General features: G+C 41.0%; 1 protein-coding gene across 1 annotated transcript in view; it reads left to right on the top strand.

The window, feature by feature from the left end:
- Positions 1 to 1,349, top strand: part of SDHAF3 (succinate dehydrogenase complex assembly factor 3) — a 34,318-nt gene extending 32,969 nt beyond the window's left edge. The window contains exon 2 of the mRNA XM_026072650.1: positions 567 to 1,349. Within this exon, the coding sequence (XP_025928435.1) occupies positions 567 to 770 (204 nt within the window). The 3' untranslated portion in view covers positions 771 to 1,349. The remainder of the gene's footprint in view (positions 1 to 566) is intronic.
- The last annotated feature ends 21,057 nt before the right edge of the window (positions 1,350 to 22,406 follow it).

The following is a 22,406-nucleotide window of genomic DNA, read 5'->3' as shown; positions in this document are numbered from 1 at the left end:
CTAGTGATCTGTAGTGGGTGTAGTTTGCTGGACACAGTGTATTGTCACTATTCAACCTATTAAACAATCGGACTGCAGTGCTAGGTACTGTGTTGTAAATAGCTGTTTTCTGGTATTGTTAGCATAGTCCATTTAGGTTCCTTTTTCTAATACGTATCTTCAAGAATAATACTTTTCCAATTGCCTTAGGTTACAAAGCGAATTCTATTGACATTCTACTAGATAAAAACTGAAATATTTTACTAGCTATATCTACATAAATACATTTGATCTAGAACTAAGTTTTGTTTTTCAGTAGTGGTATGTGATATGACAAAATTTGCAAGTAAATCTTTACATATGTGATGTATATTTTAAACTAGCTACTTAAAATACAAGAGATATTGGAGATGTCTTTCCTGATAACTTTTCTGATAACTTTCCTTTTTACAGAAGGTGTATATTTTGTCATTTTGTATTGATTAATAGACTATGGTAGAGGGCTGTGAAAGTGTTGGAATAGTATTAAAGTTGACCTAACTCTTGCTTTTGTCATTTCTGTGACCTTTATTTTCCTTCCTCATTAGAACTATGCAGCACTGATATGGCAACAAATTAATGAAGACAGACAAAACTCAAGAGAAAAGACTGTGTTTGGAATCCAACTCACAGAAGAGAAACTTAATGACTTCCGTGATGAACAAATTGGACAGCTGAAGGAACTGATGGATGAGGCTACTAAACCTAATAAGCAATTCACCATTTCTAAGGACTTGGAATACAAGAACTAAAAGGTTTTCAAATTTGCTTTAATGCATACAGAAGTATTTTGAGACTTCCTTTTTCGGTTGGACTAGAATGCTTTTCTGTGGAGTAATGGGAGATGCTGAGGCCATAACTTTTTGTCTGAAACTGTCTCTGGATACCTGGCTTTTTCTGCAAGGTTAAATATTGAAATGTAATAATCATAACAATTTCATGTTAATTGCAACATATTTCCTCCTAATGGAAGGTTGAAGAATTTGGTAAAAGTAAACTGACATTTCAAAAATAGAAAGTTTTATTTTTAATCTTAGCATCCATGGGTGGTCATCTGTGTATCATCCTCTATCTTAATTGAAAAGATGCAACTAACATTTGTTTTCTGATATGGATTCAGTAGACAGAGAACAAAAGTGTAGTACTAAAGTGCATTCATTTTGGTGGAAGGAAACAAGCACTATTAGACTATGGTATTGTTGAAATTGAAAGCTGGTTTTCTTCTTGAGCTTTACTGTGAAATGGGCTTTAAAATAAAAGATGTAGTTCATTATTAAATTCATTGTGAAGGAATCACTGGTTTATGAAGTAAACTCAGCATTTTTTTCAAAGCTCGACTGAAACTGATTCTTCCAAATCATGTCATTTTTGCAAATAATTTCTATCTAATTTTTTTAAAATCCATACATTAGCTCATTGTGTCATAGCATCCAAAGGATCTTTAAAAGCTCCATATCACATATTATTCATTGTTTTATACAGACCAGAATTTCTAATCTCTTTAATCACAGAAATTACCCTGTTCATTTTACTGTATAACAAATATCAGTAATTTATAGGTAATACATTAGGTAAGCCTTCATCAGGACAATGCGTGCCTATTGTAATACTCAGATTGCAGTGTCTAAAAGAAAGTCCTGCTTTTTTATCTGCTAAGAAAAAAACACACCYCTTTCTGTTTAAAAGACAGCTTTCATTTCATATTTTATGCCTAGTTTTATATTATTAGTTTTGTTCTATTTCTGGACCTCTCACTGTCTGTTACCTATAGAGTGTTCAAGACAACATAATTTCTTTCCTCTTTGAGGATAACAGCTTTGACAAGTAAGTACATTTCCATGTGTCTCAGGTTGTAACAACATACTGTTTGCCAAAGCTATGTTCTTGAATCCTAACTGAGAGCAATTTGGGGAGGTGAGGAAAGGGAGAGAGAGAGAAGCAGGCTGGTCCCCAGTTCTGAAGCCTTTCCTAGGATTTTAGGTTGCAGGTTGCTCATTTCTATTAAAAGTTCACTTGTCAGCCTCCTGTATAAGGAACACTTACGATTGAGCAGTTCCTCTCTATTGACAAAGGTTGAAAGTTTATTTTTTCAGGGGTTTGTCCAGGTTTGGACCTGAGTTCTGTCCAGTTGCGCAGACACTGGCTTGAGCCAGCTATGACTATTTTGCACCCCAAAAGAAACAAAGATGGATATGCAGGGAAACAAGTAGATCTGTTAGAAGACCGGCTTGGCTAAGCAGGGAGCTCACAACTGAGGTTCAATGGGAGAAGGCAGTGCACAGGAGGGGAAAAGTGACAGGCTACAAAGGAGGAGTTTAGAAACATTGCCCGTGTGTACTGCGATGGTGTCAGGAAAGCCAAAGCTCAGTCAGCGTTGAGATTCGCTATAGATGTCAAAAGTGGCAAGAACAGCTTTTACTGCAACACTAGCAGTAAAAGGATGAACAAGGAAAATATGGACCAATTGCTGGGTAACCTGTTCCAGTGTTCAACCACCCTCGCAGTAAAAAAATAATAAAAAAAAAAATCTTATGTTTAAATGGAATTTCCTATATTTCAGTTTGTGCCCATTTCAATTATCTGCCTTAGCAATATCTGCTTTTCTGGCTCCCCAGGTTGCTGCAACCCCTCAGTGCACTTAAAGGAAGTAAGACAACAAAAGTTGTCTTTCTCCCAAATACTTTCTATTTATTTTCAGAAACCACACTAAAAAAGGTCTGATAATAATTTCTCTTCTAATAACTTCTAAACATCTGAGGTGTTTCAAATGTCTATCCTGGGAGAGAGGTTTCCTGAAAAAAGGACATAAGGAGAATGCTGAGTTGGCACAGACTGGAAATGCCCAGTTTTCCTAGAGAATTTTCAATAGCTGTCCATATGCTGGCTTTGGACCTCTAATTCTGGAGGTGGCAAATGAAAAGGAGCAATGTAAATGAAAAGCAATGTAAAATATATGCAGCACTGTAAGCAGACATAACTCTGTTGGGGTTTTACCAACAGCAGGATATCACTTAACTTTGCTGTGGTGGAATAATGTTGCAGAATCTATGGCACAGAAAATCCACAAGCGAGGCCAGAGCAACAGAAACTAGCCATACCCTTCTCTTGTACAGGAGACCCACATCAAAAATTGGTTGCTGCAATCTGTGAACCAGGGAGCAACCGGAGTGGATGTTGGACTGTCTTGGTAGATCCTTTCAGCAGGCTCTGCCAGCCATAATCCTGCATCTACGCTGAGATTAAACTGTGCATGGCCGAACACAGTACATCTTGTCTCTCTACGCCTTCAATTCCTAGGTATACTGCCCTGCGCCAGGTTAAAGAGGACTGCTAAAAAGTCTGAATTCTCTCTTTCTGGGGACTCTAGAAAGGAAGTAGGAAGCAGACTAATTCAGCTTCTCACATTTTCTACTCACAGATGAATCTCCTCCTAGTAAATCCCCTCTGCTATTTGAGTGCAGGTTAAAAATATGCTGTTGTGAGTGAAGTCACCTTTGATTATGACCCAGTAAGTTAAAATAACTTTTCCAAACTGAAGAAGAATCCTGTTATTCAAAGACCCAGTTAGAACTGATTTGCTAATTTCTCCTTCAGCATTTAATCTTACAATTGTAAGCACATACTATGAGGTGGTGGGAAAATGAACCTGACCTAGTATCTTAAAATGACAGTTTCCTGGTCTTTTAGGGCTAGGAACAGGAAAATTTCATCAGCTTAAGATGGTATTGCAAAGTACTCCCAGAATGTTGCTGAATCTGTCCTCAAGGCAAACTCATTTAGTGTTATTTATTTATTTATTTATTTATTTTTACAAAACAAGGAAACTCAGCTCCTCTTCTGTTTTGTCTCTTCTTTCGAGTTAAAACTTGCCTTGCCTGTCCACTTCAGTTATTCCAAATTAACTTGTGCGGCTGCTTGTAAATTCAATGACCTGCTTTGAAAATAAATTAAGTGCATTTTTGTGTCCATTGAGGTACAATGAGATTTGTTTGGATAAATTTGTATTTCAGTCTAATTCTGTTCTTCTTCTTGTTGCACTGGCGATTGCTAATTTCATGCAGTGGGACTTTGCTCAGATTGTGAGAGACAGCAAATCAACACTTTTTATTCAAGTGACTAAATGCCTTAATGATTTGTGACTAACACATGTAGCTACAATAGCACAGGGAGGAGCATGTGTATATAACTACAGATCCTCAACACCTGACATGTTATTCACCTGAAGCCACTGCTGTAGGAGATTAGATGACAGGGAGTATTGCTCAGAATATTGCTCATTTTTTTAAGAAAAGAAGATTTAAGAACTGTCCTTTACAGGCAAAAATAAAGGTCTTCCTACCCTGTTGGTACTTTTATGTACTTTCCTCCAGAGAGGCCTCTGCCAAACACTAATCCCTCATGCAGAGTGCCAAACCACTGCAGAGAACTTGGTGCCAGAGGCTGACCAGGGCCGTGAGAGAATCTCATCAGAAAGCCTCAATCTTTCCTCCACCAATTTCCAAAAGACCAAACAGCAGCCAAATTTCCTGGCAGGCACCCAACATGAAGCTACTGCACACAGGTGCCATGTAAAACATCATCTTTCAGTTGTGTAGCAGAGGGGGGAAATAAACTTCAGTGCCAGACAGTGGGGACCATTTTGTAGATGAGAGCTGCACCCTTCACCCTTTCCCAAGCCTCATAGTTTCCAACCTTCCTCATGCTAAAAATGACATCTATGCTGGAAAATTCAATTTGTCAGTCATAGGTTCTTTGAATTTTTTCAAAGTGTTTTTTTCTTTTAGTGATTTTAGGATTTCATGAACTGTACTTCCCAACATGAAGTATTGAAATTGAATAGCTATAGGACGCAGCAGTCAGTGATGCCTCCTGGCTTTTCTGAGCTAAGTAGTTCAGTGTCGCCTATTTGCAGTGCACTCTGCCTATCTGCAGGAGATGCCAAACAGTAATTTGAGGCAAAGAAATTGCTTTGATTTTGTCACAAATATAGCAAAGTGGCTTCATCTTTTCAGGTGAGTTTGTATAGTGTTGCCTTCCTGATCCCACAGTAGATGTAGGACACTCATTCTGATGAACAGTGTCACTGTATAATTTTGTATTTTCTCTACCACTTTGAACAACCCTTTTCTCTGCCGTAGTTGATTTGTATCCCAGTGTGGAAGTCCTAAAGAGATAAACATGTTATTTTCTGACCTGCCCTTCCCAAGCCCATGCTTCATGTCCCAGAGCTCAGGAAAACTTGACTGATCTCACTTGGCCCCTCACTATTTTCCCCAATAGCCTGCATTTGAAACCACGTGATGAGCAAGTAAGATAGGAAACCTTTTAACCTCTCTCTGCTCATCCAGGCCAGAGGAGAGGTCACAGAATTGAAACTGGAAAACTGTTTATATAGTAATGACTTGTTTGGTTTCTCAGCTCTGCCACCTCCTTAATATTACGCCCCCCCAAAAGATCGCTAAAAATCATTGACAAAACCTCTAGCACAGGAAATTGTAATTTGAGTGACCTCTCAACAACATCCTAAAGGAGAACAACGATGACAGGAATAGGAAAACAGGAATAGGCCATAGATTATTTCTTATTATTTTCCTCTGAAATCAAACATGTTTCAGGGCACTGTGGAAAAATAACCTTTTCTGTTTATGAGTGTTGAAGTTGTGTGTTAAGCAGCAAATACGAAGACTATATGGCCTCATCCCTAACCATTCAGATCCCTCAGCAACCTCTTCTGGTTGTCAGTATGACTCTGTTGCAAGACATACCCAAAACGTTGTCCTTTTCCAACAATAAATGTTGTTAATTCAGTCCAGAAACAGCAGTCCACCAAATGAAGATGCTTCAGGATAAATAAATCATATGGAATTAGCTTCTCAGTTTTCTTTTTCTCTGTTCACATTGGCTCTGCAAAGCAACAGCTGGCTCCCAAAGCAAGTGGTGCCCTCCTAGTTATTTATGCATGTGTTTAGTATTAGCTTCCATGCATTACAAGCAGCCAAGATGAGAGTGTGCAGGCTTTCTGTGCTGACTGGCAGTGATTTAAAGAATGGCTAATAGCTCTCATAAAAAAACAAAAAAAACAAACAGTGAGAAGGAGAGGTGTTATAGGAATTTCCTAGTTTGAGCCCTAATCCTAAACCGTGATAGGGATTTTATAATACATTGTTTAAAAAATCCCCACTCAGAAAAAGCTATGCAGTGAGACAAAACAAGTAAGGAATATCTGCCTGGAATGCCAAGAGGGTATTTAGATTTAGAGGGAATCCTACAGAAGCTAGTTATGTGTTATTGACATCATACCATGTGAATAAAGTGATTTCAAAACCAATATTCAGCATGTTTATGGGCCAAAATATAATTCACTCCCTCCCCTCAACAACTGGATGAGCCAATGTCAAAGGAAGCGAGTGTAAAGCAGCTCCCGAGAAAACATTTAGAGAACTGGAAGGAAGATTTGAGAGATCTGCAGGTGGTTCTTCACATCTCAGAGGTTCTTCAAATGCCATGAGCATGAGCTAAGAAATTGATACTACCTTGAAGTTAGATGTTTTTGCTTCTCACTGGGAAATAGTGTCTTTTCATCTGTGGTCCAGTCCATTCAGCAAAGAACGCATGCAGTCCTCTGCTGCTTTCTCTTTTGCTCCAACCTAGGACAACAGTTAGTGGACCACATAAGCTCAGAGAGTCAATGGAGCTTCTGAGAGCAAATCCCAAACTTTCAAAGATAAAAGCTGCTTTGCTAACTTTCCATGAATTGTGATAGGAGTTAAGCGGTGGCATGAATTTCAAGGTAAGTGTTTTCATCTTTGCCCAGCTAGTTTTCTTAGTTATTCCTATCAGACTGAGAGTTTGTTTTTGTTTTGATTTTTTGTTTCATTCTGCATCGCTGAAATCTGCACTCTTCTATAGGAATCCCAGATAATCAGTTTTCCTGCTCTTGAAATTTCACCCTGCTTTGTTCAGCTGTTTATTACCATAAGATTACCACTTGATTATTTTTAAAAAGTTGCTGTTTCTTTTCAAGTCGGGAATACTTAAAAAAAGGAATGGCGTGGATTCTTGAGACAGCTATAAAAAGTTCCTATGTGTAACTAAGATGTTAGAAATCTGAAAATGCCTAGGTTATGCTCAAAAAAAAAGAAAGAAAATGAATGATGTTATTACTTACTCCTGGATATAACATATGGAACAAGATATACATGGACATGTCACATGAACATATATGTGATTTATAGTCACTTTTTGGTCTAATCATTACCACATAACCCCTTCTATTAAAACAAACTGATCACTGTGTAATTAGTTACAGTGTAGTCATTTATAAGAGCAAATCTTAGTTTCCTGCCTGAAGGGAACTGGAGCAGTCATAAACGTGAAATATGAGTGCTAGCAGTGGGATTCAGTTGCTGTTTTACAATGGCTGTTATGATCAACAGCACACTACACAGCATTTTTCTGTAGCATGAATATTTTGAGAAAGCGAGGCACAATGCTTAGCAATGATTTAAAGCTAAGCCACTCTCTCTGGCTTTCATTTGGCTCTGTCTGCCTTCTCTCTACAGCAGATTTCATTGGGCTGTTGCATTCCTGCAGCACCCGCTGCGGCACGCAGCCCTCAGGAGAGCTGCCCGCCGGGGCCACCTCATGCAACCGCAGCTCCTGGGCACCTCCCCAGGCAGCACTGCTGGTGCCGGGGTGGCCATGCTTGTCCTCCGCATTGCTGGAGGTCGCTTCTGCCATGGCGCTGAAAGTTGGCGAAGGAAATCATACCTGCGGGTACAAGGCAGAGTCCTGACAAATTCAGGTGGGCTGGCCTACGGCCCTGGTGGTCCAAGGTTTGGACGGCAAAGGTCCGGCTCTCCCTTGGGTCACGCTTCATCGACATGTCTCCTGGGTGTGGATTGTGCTGTTATGCCCAAGAGGCTAGAGTCAGTCAGGCTTCACCTTTCTCTCAAGGGGAAAAAAATGGAAGAAACTGAAAACTGCATCAAACCAAATCCCCTTCCAACATTTTTTGTTCAGATTATATTTTTGTCTGTCCCAAGGGGTCATTTCTTTACCAGAATTATTTGCTTGTCAGCTGAAAAAACCTTGAGAAAAGACAGTCTTTAGTTCTACCACTTTTCTGGTTTGCTTATCTACAGCGGGAAGATGAGAAGGCATGGAGGGAAGGCTGCAGGCAGCTCATCTTCAGCGGGAAGCTCATTCCCTGTCCTGTGATCCCTTAGAAAGACTGAAGGACAGTAAAGCAAAGCCTGAGAGGAGGCGGGGGAGGTTTTTGTTTTTGTTTTTCTCATTGGAGTGTTCTTGTTTTGTTGTGTGTTGAAAGTCTGTTGGAGAGCCCTTCCCTGGAATGCCTACAGTAGTTCTTGTCCTGGGCTGGCAGATGACAGGAGCAACTTATTCCGTAGTCTCTATATTCAGTGCACTTGGAGCCACTTTGTGCCTCTGATCTTTTCCAAATGTAGGGCTCTGAAGTCAGGTAGCTTTGTGGGCTGCAGTAGTTAACGTTCTGCTTTCTATTGCCATGTTTGTTTGCATCATATTCACATTGCCCTGCTAATCACTTGCACAAGTGGGAAAGCTAGAAACAAGTTGTGTGGGGGAATTTTTTTATGTGTGTACATTTTTATTTGATCACGTCTCATAACGAAGAGCAAGTCTAAATTTTATGACACCTCTAAATGCCAATGGTGACTGGGGAACAGAAAATGGCCATAACATTTCCTTTCTTCTTTATTGTTGAAGGAAAAGAATGCAGTCTTTTCCCTATTCTAGCTTATTTTTGAAATCTTTTTGAAGATACTAAGTGAAGTTGAGCACCTTAATATGGTCAAATCTGGTGCAATAGAAGAACAGTCACTCAGGCTGGAAGGGGCCTCAGGAGGTCTCTAGTCTGACTGGTGGCTCAGAGCAGGGTCAGTACTGAACTTGCTTTATCCAGTTGAGCCTTGAAAACCTCCACAGATGGAGCTCCCACAGCCTCTCTGGGCAACCTGCTCCAGTGCTTGGCCATCCACACAGTGAATTTTTTTTTCCTTATACTGAGTTGCAACCTCTTTGTTTAAATTTCTGTCTGCTGTTTCATGCCCTCCCACCACTGCAAAGAACCTGCAAACCTTCTGGTCCACTGCACCAGTACCAAGCACCAGACAATCCTCCTCAAGGTAGGTGGGGAAGGGCTGATCTCCTTTTCCCTTCCCATGTAGTGAGGGCTGAACACAGTTGTTTAAATTATTAACATTTATGCAATTTTACTACAGTGTCTGAAGCTTCAGCCAACTGAGGACCCACTGTGTTGGGCTCCACGCAAAAGGTCACCTCTGTCCCAACAAACAGGAGCCTCTGATATGTCACTGCTACCTTGTGCTCCTTGAGGAAGCCCTCTGAGGGACCTTGGTGGCTTTTCTGACTTATTTTTAACATGCTGCAAAGGTAGACTGGAAAGAAGACTCTGTCCCACCTCTCTGTCCTGGATTGCAGGTGAGCTTTTTTGGAAATTACTTAACAAGACCATCAGTGTGGAAATTATGCTCAGATTTTAATTAGCTGTGGATGTTTCTTCCACCTTGCTACTGTTACAGGACACAATGTATTATTGCTGCTATTGTTTTAATTGTATTTTCTACCATGTGCCAACAGATGGGACAGACAGCTCCTCCTTTTAAGCTTCAGACCACAGGTTTTACGATATGTTTTTGGTGTGTAACATGCTTTGGAAGAATTCAAAAATGTCTATATGAAACAACTTAGCATCTTTCTATGAAATATTTATAGAGGTACGGTATTGCAGTGAATTATATTGCTGGCTCATGTGACTCAGGTGATAAAAATGTCCTTTGTAATCTACAGACAAGGAACTCATCTAGCGCTGTAGAAATAAGATTTGCAACTGGCTTCGTCATTGCCTATCTGGAATCCAGGAAATCGGAAAGCACCTTTCCTCCAGTAAATCACAGACACAGTGAAGAAGATGGCAGAGTTCACCTGTGCACCCGGAGCCAGGCTCGTATTGCTTGTGCCAGTGAGATCGAGCGCTAATGGAAATGGGTCAGTGCCTTGCCCTGGGAACGAACCTGAAATTCCAGTCAAAGGTGCTATAGATCACCACTGGCTGTTGACACTATGCTAGTAATTAGCAGCATTGCTCACCCAGATGAGGTTTTTGTAGAAAAAACAAAAGTCACAAACAAATAAATTCACAGTCTTAGCCTCATCTGCTGGAAGATAGAAATTGTAAGAATCTGTAATGTCTGTCTAGAGGCAGGTACAATATTTCATTTGGCTAAAGGAAAACTTCCGAGTCCCTGGGCACACAGATAAATGTTTGATGCAGAAAAATAAAGAATGAGTTTTCATCAAAAGCAGGAGCGAGCTATGAAATTGTGTGTAATATAGTGGTGATTTTCTCTTTTGGCTGCGGGATAGGACTCCAAGGGATGCAAGACAGACAGTCTTAAAATGAAAGCCTTCCTTTTCCACGGAGATTTTCTTTTGCTTCTTTCTCTGAAAGTCATTTTCCTTCCTTGAAAGTAAGTTTGAAGTCCCAAGTCCCCTGCTGTGCTCCCCATCAAGGGAAAGCACAGCCTGTACGCTCTCCCTTTGCTCTGACCGGGGGTGTCTGACGCTACTGCTGACAGCCCCTATCGAGCAAGAAAGCCAGGAGGTGCTGGGCAGGAGTCCTCTGCGCGCTGCCCAGCCCAGCCCAGCCCTGCGGCTGCGGCCGCTTGGCATTGTGTTCTGCTGGGTGGCCCCTCCGAGGCAGGCTGGGCTGCCTCCTTTTCTAATAGAAATCCCAGTGCACTTCGCGGGCGTCCTGCAGCTGGCGAAACTCAGGTTAAAACCACCCCCCGAGCCAAAGATGTTTGTGCTCCTCAGCCTGTTACAAACCTTCACAGGCCTGGCAAAGCCAGTCCGAGCTCTTTCCACCAGTAGATTTGAAGGTAACATGGTTAGGTTTGGAGATTTTTCTAAACATTTTTATTCAACCCAAAAATAAGCCAGACAGACTCTTGAAAATAATCTCTGATAGCCAAGCTTATTCTGTTGCTGATGCAATCGTCTAGGTTAGAAACAGACCGTCACCAGGAGGGGATGGGTGATCCTGTCCCTGTCTGTCACTCTCTGTGGGGATTTTAGGAAAGGTGAGGCTGAGTTTTGGGAGTGTGGTAGGAAGCTCTGCATGCTGGTAGTGCAGTACATGGTGCTGGACAAAACTGGGTGGACGTGGTCATCCACGTACCGCATTGATGGGGCTGTTGTGCAGCTGTAGGCACCTGGGTGACCCGCAGGTGGCACTGAGGTTGCTACAGCTCTGGGGTCCCCCCGAGAACCCTGCTCCCAGATGGGCCATGGCTTTGGAGTCCAGAGGGCCCCTGCCAGATGGGGACACGGCAGCTGCAGCCAGGGCAGGCGAGGGGGCTTAGTCCTGTCCCATCACACTGTGCACTGAGTTTTAGTGCAGCAGCTCACACTACTGTGAGCAGTGCCTGCATGCTTGAGAGAAAGCATCACAGGAACTGAATGAGCACTTCCACAGATCAGAAATCATGAGTCTCCTGAACAGTTCCAACATATTTTTAATTTGCAATGCACTAAGTGTACATGGCATTGAATGGCTTAGCATTAATATTAGCTTTTGCTTCCCACTGGACCTTCACTAGTAAAATTCCTTTCTGAACCAATTTGGCATTAATGAAGAAGCAATTGTCCTAGTAATTAGTTGAAATTAACAGTGTTTATAATCTGATACATTTCAAGTGACGAATGACTCACTTGAGGAAAGCACCAATGGCTAAGGAAAGGATCCAGAGCACCTCCCAACCCAATTACAGGGAAAGGGAAAGGGGTGGTGGCTAATCATGAGACAGAAGCATCTTCTCTTTGAGCAGACAGACACTGTTACGTGTCAGAAATATCCATCTGCCACCCAGCTCAGAGTCTTCCCTGAGGACTTAAAGCCCCTCGTCTGGTTTGTTTGCTCTCCTTGGTGTCAGCAGACATGTCTTTTTTCCTCTGAAACCTGCCATTAGCAATTTAATTGCACTTGCCTGTGAGTGACCCTGAGGTGGCCGCTGAACAAGGCAGCCTGTGCTGTCCTACGCCGTCTGGCTGCCCTCGCTCCCGAGCCGTCTTCCTGTCAGGCCCTGCTTCAGGCACAGTCCACCTCACCCCATTAACCCAGCATGCCACATCTCTCTTTTTTTTTGTGGAAACAGGAATTCCTAGCTTCGGGAAAAAAACAAATGCAACCTGCTTCTACACCCTCTTTGCTGTGCCTTAACATCAGCAGTGCATTCCTGACTCCCTGAGAGCTTTTAGCTCAACCCACCACTCCTGTCTCACCTTGGTGGCCTTCAAGGCCTCGGCAGTATCATGCACACTGCTTCCAGGTGCTGCATGGGCATCTTGCCAGCTGGAGGGAATAAAAGCAAATTGGAGTATGAGGAAAGGAGCTTGACTGCAAAAGGACACGTGGTTGTTTCTTTTTTATACACTTTCTGCTTTTTTCCAGGATTTTTTTTTTTTTGTACAGGGCAAAAGTTAGCAAAAGTTTTTTTTCTACAGAGCAAAAGTACAGGTAAGCGATTAGGTAAGGAGGAGCTGAATGAAGTGATTTTGGACCAAGAGAGTTAGAAAAAAACAGGCAGGAAAAACAAGGAGCTAGCTGATGAGAAGGAAGGAGTGATGAAGAAGTCCTAGAAAAAATAGGTGAGAGGCTTGTAAGAATGTAAAGGGTAGAAGATGCTTGAGGCAAACAGCGAGTTAGGTAGGAAAATCCTGAGTAAGAATAATAGCTGTCAGTAATGCTTGCATACTAAAGTATAGAGAAGGAAGGGACACAAAAGGTATACAAATCCCCAGTTGGGTTTTGTCTTGTGCTCATAACCCTCTCTGGGAGCCCCATCTCCCTCCTCCAACTCTGTGGTGGCCCAGACAGGGGTCACAGCTGGGCTGGGGCTCTCCACCACCTATTGCTCTCAGTGCTGGCCTTGGAAAACACAAGCCACCAGAGAGTTTTTTCTGCTCTCTCTGGGTTTGTCTTCAGAGTAATATCTGTTAATAATACAGCCTGATATATCCCTCCCTGGTGAGGGACAGCCAGCTCTGAGACTTGGAGCTGCTCAAAGCACCACTGCTGTATTATCAATTTGTTCATCTTAAAGCAGCATGTATGCAGAAAACACTTTGCGTTTTAGAAAAACATGTTGCCATTTTTCTGTTGTTTAGAATTGTCCCTTATTTTTATTTTTAAAAAGCGACTGCAAATCCTAAATACCTTATGAGGTAAGCAGGTGACAAACTTGAAAAAAAATGCCTGTAACAAAGGAGCACTCATTTACATAACTCTACTACAAAATGTGCCAAGTTTAACATCAGCTATAAAGCCACTTTGCTGGGATTCATCTCGGCTAGTCTTAGCCATTGCCAGTTAGGCACCTTGCTAACCTGTTGTCTAGGCTCACTCCGTGGTGCACGAGGCAGTGAGGCACTTGGCGAAGGTGATTCATCACATTTCTCTCTTCTACACCAGTCACAAGAGTTTAGACAAGTAGTTTACACTAGACATCCAGTTTTGGACAGATGAAATTAATCTTCTTCAGAAAACTTCCCTTCCTTACACCCATTGAGATCGACATGCTGTTAGATCCACCAGAGAGCCCTGAGCACTTTGGGCAGCTGTAGTACCAAGTACCAGGCTGGCTTCGTTCATATGGGCACAGGAAAGTCATTGCCTGTGTTGAATTACCTAAGTGACGGTTCTCCTGCTTTGCAGTAAAAGCCCAGCCTTAGCAAAAGTGAACCCACTCAGTGCCCTGGCAGGTTTTCTGCACCTTGAACTTCCCTGATTTTGTAATATTGGAAAACTTCACAATTTACTCCTCTGCACTCTCATTGGAGTTTTCTCAACTATTAACAGCACAAAATCACAAAGGACATTTCTTGTAAAAAGCTGTTTATAAACAGATGTGGGATAATTTCAGGATCATCCTTACACACCCTTTAGTATAGTCTTACATGAGTTTGTCTGCAGATCCTTTGGACAGCTAATTCTTCTTTGAATCTGGTATAAACAGCACATGGTGATTTGTCATTGAAATAATAATCACTATACTGCCTGCACATAGTTTAATCTTTCAGCAAATAAAGAAGTGATTGAAACTTGCTATTATCAAACCAGACCAAGTTTGTTCAGAAGAAAAATAATTCCCTGTTATTTTTATACAAATTGGTATAATGAGCTGTCTCTGTGCTATTATCTCTGAGCATTAACTGGCTCTACTATGCAGGATAATACTCAGAATAATTATTACTTATCCACATGTACATACATTGAGTAATAAAATAATTAGACCTTTTAAAAGAGAGGATAGAAAAGATTCCACTTACTGTAATTCTGAGCTTCTGATTATAAGGTTGGAATGAATAATATGTGATATTTTATCAGTGTGTCAAGCCAGTAAATGCTAGATTTATAGATGACAGTACAGACTGTGCATAAGATAAGTATTTTTTCACTCAGGAATTAAACTCTAGAATGAGCAGAGATTTAAATGAGTATATGAAGGATCTGAGCTCTTAAAAGTCGGAGATGGATCAAAGTTGCTGAGAACAGCACACTCTTTCTAAGAACAGTAAACTCATTCTACATACAAACTGTATGTTGGTATAGCAAGTTGCAGTGCAGTGTTCCTTGGCAGTCTGTGTGTACAGAAAGTGTGACTCACTTCTTCTCAGTTTGTCTGTTTGCAACAAAGCTCCTGCAGAGATTAAAGTCTCATCTCTTCACTCTGTATCAGTGGAGACTGTCTGGTGGTTCGTGGCTAGCTTAGCCCACTGCAGGCTTCTTGTGCATGGTTGGCCAAGCCATTACATCTCAGAAAAGCCATCTGGGCACTTAGATACTAGCTGGACACCACTTTCGCCTGAAATAATGCATTTTGGTGGAAGCTAGCTATTTAGGGAGTCTTTGCGTACTTAGGCTTTTGTCTCTGCCTCAATTTATCATCTGTAAAATGGGCCAGCTATAGTTTTCTACTTCACATGAATGCTGTGAAGACAAAAGTGGTAACAGGATGCCCAGTCCTGTGTTAAAAATGCTGATAAATATGATTGTACAGTAATGTAAAGAAGTACTGCCACCGAAGAGCTCCAGGCCCAGTATCCTGGTGCATTTCTGTAGAGATGTGTGTCCCAACTGTCTTTCAGACATGTGCAAAGTCCTCCCTGTCCTCTTTGGGTGTGTGGGTCTGAGTAGAGGGCTGGGGAGCCTGGGTGCAACCCTGGGGTGGCCGGGGCAGACTCATGCAGATGTCAAAGGCTCTTCATGGCTGGGAACCAAATCAGGCACTGAGCACGGATGAGTTAGGATTTGTCTTTTAACATAATTGCAAAAGCAGACAGACCCTGAAGATCATCAAAATCTCCTTATTACACCGATCCAAGTGAAGTGGAATTGACCGGAAATGTATACTGCAGAGGAAAATATTAAAATGTTATAATAAAAAGTTAAGTGGCACTTACAGCTTCACCTTTCTGGCTGTTGCTCATTATTTTCAAGAATTACATTTCTAAATATCATACACTGAATCCTCTTTCCTTCACTCACACTTCATGAATGAGCTGACCAGAGCCAGTATGATCTTACATTTATTCTTGGCCTGTGATTGATTTTGCTTCATTTGCAATCTCAAGAGAGTGACCTTCTGACTTCCACATATGCTTTGCAGTGATCGCAAGGTATGGCAGTGGGTGTTATCCATTTCTCAATGGATAATTATTTTAAGGGGGTTTTGTTTGCTTGTTTGTTTTTTTAGGACACTTCAGGAATAACTGAACTATGTCAGATAATGAAGAGAAACCAATTCATCTCATCCTCTCTTGCAAATCCCAGACACTGGGTTAATCACACAAATAATGAGGAACTAGAGGTAGACTGGTGGAAGATTTTAATTCTGTTTGTTGAGAGCTGTAAACCTAATTGGTTTACCTTTTTCTCCAATAAGTTAATTTGAGAGAGTGTTCCCATTATGCATAATACCAGATTCAAGGCTATAAGGCTTACAAATCTCAGTGACTCCTTTGGAGAAAATACAGATCACTCCTTGCTGCAAAAGGATGAAGAGGATAAAGACTAATGACTGGTAAATGTTAGCTTCCTGTAAACAGAAAATTATCAAATCTGACAAATGCTATATGTTAGTACTGTAACACAAGAAGCAACATGCTCCCTATTATCCCTGATAAGTTAATGGATCAGTGCCAGAATTCAAAAAAATAATTAAAAAATTTTTTCTTTGGAAATGAAGTCTCCAAATTGATTCAGAAGAGTTTTGGATTAAAAACTCTATTTCCTAGAAATATTACAATTACCTGAATGTGTCATGGATGAAACATTTTTCCATTGCCAAATATAGATTCACTGGAAGTTAATATCCATACAGAAACACATTCTTGCTTATTAGAGATAATACAGTTTAAGTCCAGTTCTTGGTTATTATATCCTCTTGCTTATAACACTGAAACTTGTTCTTAGTATAGACTTACACTATGATCAAATGATTGCATGTGCATATGATAGACAGCAGAGTTGAGATAAGAGCAAACACAGATTCATACTCTTGCTGATTCTGCACCTCTTCATCTTAATTGATTTGTCTAAACTCTCTCCCTGGTGTCTTTCTTTTTTCTTTCTTTCTTTCTTTTTTTTTTTTTTTGGAAAAGGTCTCTTTGTCATTCCTGCATGGAACAAGATCATATGCGGTATCTTTTTGAAAGAGAATTCTTGTCTTCTGACTAGCCATGAGATCACCTCTGAGAAGACAGTGGAAACACAGACACTACGAAAGATTTTTTGCATGCATCATTACCTACTGTTTGTGTGGTAGAGTGAAACAAGTCAGAGACCAGAAGGGCTCAGAATTTACTTTAATCAAAAAACACTAAAAATCCCATAGTTAACAAAAAAAAAATCCAAAAGGATTAATATGACAAAGGCACCTTTATCAGCACAATTCAGTGAATTGGGTGAAAAGAGCAGGAGAGAGGGAATCATTTGTAGGCAAAAGAAGTTTAATTAAACAATGCTTTAAAGCGTTTCAGCAAATATTAATAACTGTAAATGCAGAAAAAGTTTCCTTCTCACACAGACTAATCACTGTGACAGACAAAATAATCCCCCTTCTTAATGTGATTAATGCAGGTCAGGGTTTGCCATGTGTTTTTGCCAAACATGGCTTGCATTAATCACCTAGAAGTCAAGAGCAGCTTTGCCCTTGCCAACGCTCATATACATAAATCCCTTCACTGACTTAACCACTGCCACATACGAAGTAGCCAGGTTCAAGCATCCAGCCCCGCTGATCTGGCTGCCTGGGATAGAGCTCCTTCAACATGCGATGGTTGTGGCACCGAATCTGTTTTCTTAGGAAAGAAATTATGTTGTCCTCCTCTGCTATTTATTGCATTTGTGAAAACACATCAGGGGGGCTGTTTTATCTGCAAAATTTTAAGGTATTTGTAATTTTGTTTGCGCCCTGATGAGAGGCACCCATGAGTGCTGAAGGAGCTGGCAGATGTCATTGCTAGGCCACTCTCCATCATCTTTGAAAGGTCATRGAGRWCAGGAGAGGTGCCTGAGGACTGGAAGAAAGCCAATGTCACCCCAGTCTTCAAAAAGGGCAAGAAGGAGGACCCAGGGAACTACAGGCCAGTCAGCCTCACCTGCATCCCTGGAAAGGTGATGGAGCAGCTCATCCTGGACACCATCTCCAAGCATATGAAAGAAGGATAAGAAGGTGATCAGGAGTAGCATGGATTCACAAAAGGGAAATCCTGCTTGACCAACCTGATAGCCTTCTATGATGGGATGGCTGGCTGGGTAGATGAGGGGAGAGCAGTGGATGTTTACCTTGACCTCAGGAAGGCTTTTGACATTGTCTCCCGTAGCATCCTCATAGACAAGCTCAGGAAGTGTAGGCTAGATAAGTGGACAGTGAGGTGGTTTGAGAACTGGCTGAATGGCTGAGCTCAGAGAGTTGTGATCAGTTTTCAACCTACACCTCAGAACTTCTGAAAAACTGCTTATTAAGTAGGTATCATATTATTGTTTTCTATAGATCCTTAATGTCTATCAGTCCCCAGGGGTCTTGCATTGCTTTTAATCCACAGTGTTACTAACTGCTTGAGACAGTGAAGCAGGAGGTCTAGAGACAAGAGCTAGGAAACAGTGTGGCTCTCTGCATTGCCCTTTCCAGTTTAAACAGCTATTAACCCCAGAAAGGATTTAGAAAAAATTTCCAAGATACCTACCCCCTACCTATTTTTTCATCATTTGCTTATCCCTCTTAAAATCAGCCTTGAGATTTAATTAGTACATAGAAATGCTTGGTGGCCTCCAAACCCCAGGACTGAAAGTGCACCAGCTAAATTTCAGGGAACGCGTGTGGGCGCCTGCAGCTCAGGGCGAACTGTCAAAGGAAGAAGAAAGAAGCCCCATCTCTGAGTACACCCCAGAGTCCTTGCACCCCAGCACCCCTCAGTCTGCTCCTGTGCCTGGTACCACAGAGTGACAGGCAGCTGCCACGTGTGGTACCCAGGAGGAGCACTTGAGCCTTTGGAGTTTTTGTTATACTGAAAGTCATTTATATTCCCACTATTGCATATGCTTTCCTCTGTGCCCCGTAGCTTTTCATGTTTCGTAGTGAGCCTGGGTCTGCAAACTGATTTTGATTTTGAACTGATGTCTATATTTTGAACATATAAATGAGTGTGGAAGAGACAAAATAACGTACAAGTCTAAGAGTGATTTGAATTTCTCATATGACAAAGATTCCCTGCAGTTTTCTAATGGTTTGCTTATAAAGCAGCTCCTTTGAAGGACCAATTATTTAAAGTTTCCTTTGTCTAATCAGAAATCAGCAACAAAAATTTTGGTGACTTCTTAGGTATATATTCAGACTGTTTAAAACAATTCATGAATTTTTGGATTATTTTGGCTAGAAAAAGGTGAATTTTTTATACTTTTGAAATCTTTCCATTTTTCATTTTGAGATAAAGTTTCATTTCCAAATTTACTTAACTTATACTTTATCAGATAATCCTTACTGAAAGCTAAACAGGCTGTTTCATTTTTAGGTCAAACAAAACATTTGGATGTCAGATTAACCAAAACCTGTTTGGTTTTGATTTTTGCATTTCAGCCAGTGAACAAAAAAATCAGTTCATGACATACAGGAAATATTTAACCTGCTTTACCAAACCAGGTTCTGGTAATGACAGAGAGGCTAAGTGCTTGCAGGCTACATCTCTAATGTCTGATTTTAAGTATCATGTCTTATTGCTGTCTAGATCACCAGACAAGTCTGTTCTAGCTCATTTGAGTGACACAGCGCAATAGCGGTGGGGAACACAGACAACACTGACTGTCAGCAGGACTAAGTGCAACAGTTGTGCACCTTGTTGTGCAAGCAGTGTGCCCTCAATGGTAAGAACAACATTGCAAACAAGATGGTGTTTTTAGTAGATCATGTTATCACTTCATAAAAACAAATTCAATTCACTTCATTTCAAATTAACCAATCACTTTATTTTTATTAGAATCTGTAAAATAATATTTCATGGGTAATTTAACACAACACATGGACCTTAGCATTACAGATATGAATGTGAATTTAAATACAATTAGAAATAAATCTATATGTGCTAGCTAAAGATTATATGAGATTCATTAAACTAAGCCAATAACCTTTGGTCAGATCCCTTAATAACAATGCTTATCTGCAAGCAAATTACCCCATTAGATACAACAACAACAGCAAAAGGCATTCTGTTGTTTATTTTTCTACCTTATATATAAAATAGATATTTACTTGCTTCATTTAATCTTTCTGTGGAAGTGTAGAAAACAGTTAGGAACAAGATATTAAAAAGTCTACAAAGGTGTTTCTCTTTTCTGGCTTGTTTTCAGTATGTGGGATTTTTGCACTTTTTATGGTAGTCTTTGCTCAGCAAAGATGATATTAAATGGTATTTCTTGCCAAATAGCATAGCATGATTTAATGAGAGTCTGTTAGATAACCTCATCCCAGATGTTCACCTGGGGATTATGATGAAGCTTTTTGAACATGTAGTGACACCCATCTCTTGCCAGATAAATTAATGTGTGAACATTTTTTCTCCAAACTGAAAATGCCTTTTTCACAGCTTAGCTTGATGCACTTTCAAAGATGGGGGAGGAGATTAGAAGAAGGCAGAGCAAAACCAATTTTTTCAAACCCATAACCTAGAGAAGAAGGATACCAAGGAAGATAAAAAGAGTGAGGTGGAGCCAGCACTAGCCCTTTCTAACCATTCGGGTGGTGGAGGGAACATCAGAACAGTCTTGCAGTCTTGCAGTCTTGCAGAACAGTCAGATGGCACCGAGGCAGGGGTGACAGAAGAAGTATTATCAAGCTTTTCCTAATGCAAACACTCTCCGGCTAATTTTAGTATTGCTGCCACTCTCATGTGCTCTATGAAGTTATCTTAGGGTAGCAAGCATTTGTTCTACATGGACTGCATACGAGTACCACTTGTAAGCAGCACTATTATCCCACAGGGATATGTTGTCAATAAACACCGTACAGACATAAGGATTCATGTTAACTTATTTTGCAAAGGGGGAAGGCTACAAGGTTCACTTATACATGTAATCAAATAATCAACAGATATTAGGAATAATACAGTTTAAGTCAATTTATTGGTTATTATATCCTCCTGCTTGTAACACTGAAACTTGTTCTTATTATAGACTTACACTATGATCAAATGATTACATATGCATATGATAGACGGGAGGGTTGAGAAAAGAGCAAGGGACTGATTCTAATCTTAGTCCACTCTCTGCAAAATAGGCTAAGACTGGGATGTAAAAAGTAAAGGTCTGCATGTTTATCATTTTCATTTTTCTTATTGTCATTGATCTCTACAGCAGTGACTTGCCTTTCTAAGAGAAGTGCTGGAGAGTGAGTGAGCAGTCTGGGCTGGTACTGCTGGGCTGCATGACTGCTGACTCTTGGACCAGCTAGCTTGGATTACCACTTGTGGCTGCCTTGACTCGTTCTCTTTTGGTGTTGAGGGCCTTTCCAGAGTTTTCTATGGCGTTTCATTTGTCCATGCTACAGAAGAGTTAGGTGGCTGAGGGACCTGAAGCCTGAAACTGAAAGGAGTCTGTGCATTTGAGCATGACATGCCGTGAAGCTTCATGGATGCATCCACGAGCAAGAACAGATGAATGTGGCAGCAGAGGGAATGAATGCTACCTTGATGAGACATGTTACAGGGAATCTGCAGGAGGAGAAGAGGCAAAACTGTGCTCACTAAAGCAGGAGCAGATAAAAGCTCAGATACAGGGGGAATCAGGTGAGAGGAAGCAGTAAGCACCAACTGCATACGTCTCACTGGAGATATCAAACAAATCCCAGATTTCTGTGAGAGCTGGAAAGTAGGAAAATAAGTGGAAGGTAATTGGAAGTGTGGGCAGCAGCAAGAAATAGGATCTACTAGAGAATCTGTAGTACTTTGCAGGGTGTTTAGCCTAGAGATTTGTTTGAAAGAGATGGAAAAGATTGAGAAGTTATCTCAAGGAAAATAATAATGCTTGAAGCTCTTGTGGGCATGAAGGCCAAGAAGTGAAAAGGCCTAGGGATGCAGGTCTGGTTGTAGCTGTAATGTTAAAGAACAGGACTTCTCCCTGTAGGGTGACACAGGGTGCACACTGATCCTTCATGCCCATAAAGGACTGCAACTAATAAAGTCTGTAAAGGTGATTTGGTGTCTGTTTTGTAGAATACCTAGCAATAAATAGCCTTCCATTATGAGATGCAACTGTGTGACTAAAAGACAAGCTTTGCCCTGAGGAGCTTAAAATATTCACAGTCAAGGCCAATTTCTGCTGATGGGAACAAAGAAGGAATAAAATGTACTGTTGAATCTGTTGCTGGAGACAGGACAGTAGGGTAGGGCTGTACAGGAACCTGAGAGAAAAATACATTCGAGGCAAAATCCCAGCCCTTGGTACACCGGTGGGATGGAGAGGAGGTTGTTCTCACCTTTGCAGTTTGGGGTTGCTGCAAGCTGCAAGACAGGTTTGATCAACCCTGGATGAAACTGTTACTATCATCTTTACTGTTCTGAGAGGAGTGTGAAATCCAAGTTTCAGGCAAATCTGACCATCCTGGTGATCAGGAGGGAACTGGGATCAGGCTGACTCACATATGCTTTCTGCAGAGTCCTCATATGACTGCTGGTGTGCCTCTTTCTCTCAATAACCAAACAAGCCAAAGCCCTGGGGTTGCTGAACTGGACTTTATAAATGAATATATATAAGTGAGAGAAAGGGAGAGATC

Source organism: Apteryx rowi, unplaced genomic scaffold (assembly GCF_003343035.1).
Source record: "Apteryx rowi isolate R43461 unplaced genomic scaffold, aptRow1 scaffold_346, whole genome shotgun sequence".
In the NCBI taxonomy this organism is placed as follows: domain Eukaryota; kingdom Metazoa; phylum Chordata; class Aves; order Apterygiformes; family Apterygidae; genus Apteryx; species Apteryx rowi.
This window is presented reverse-complemented; position numbering and strand designations above follow the sequence as displayed.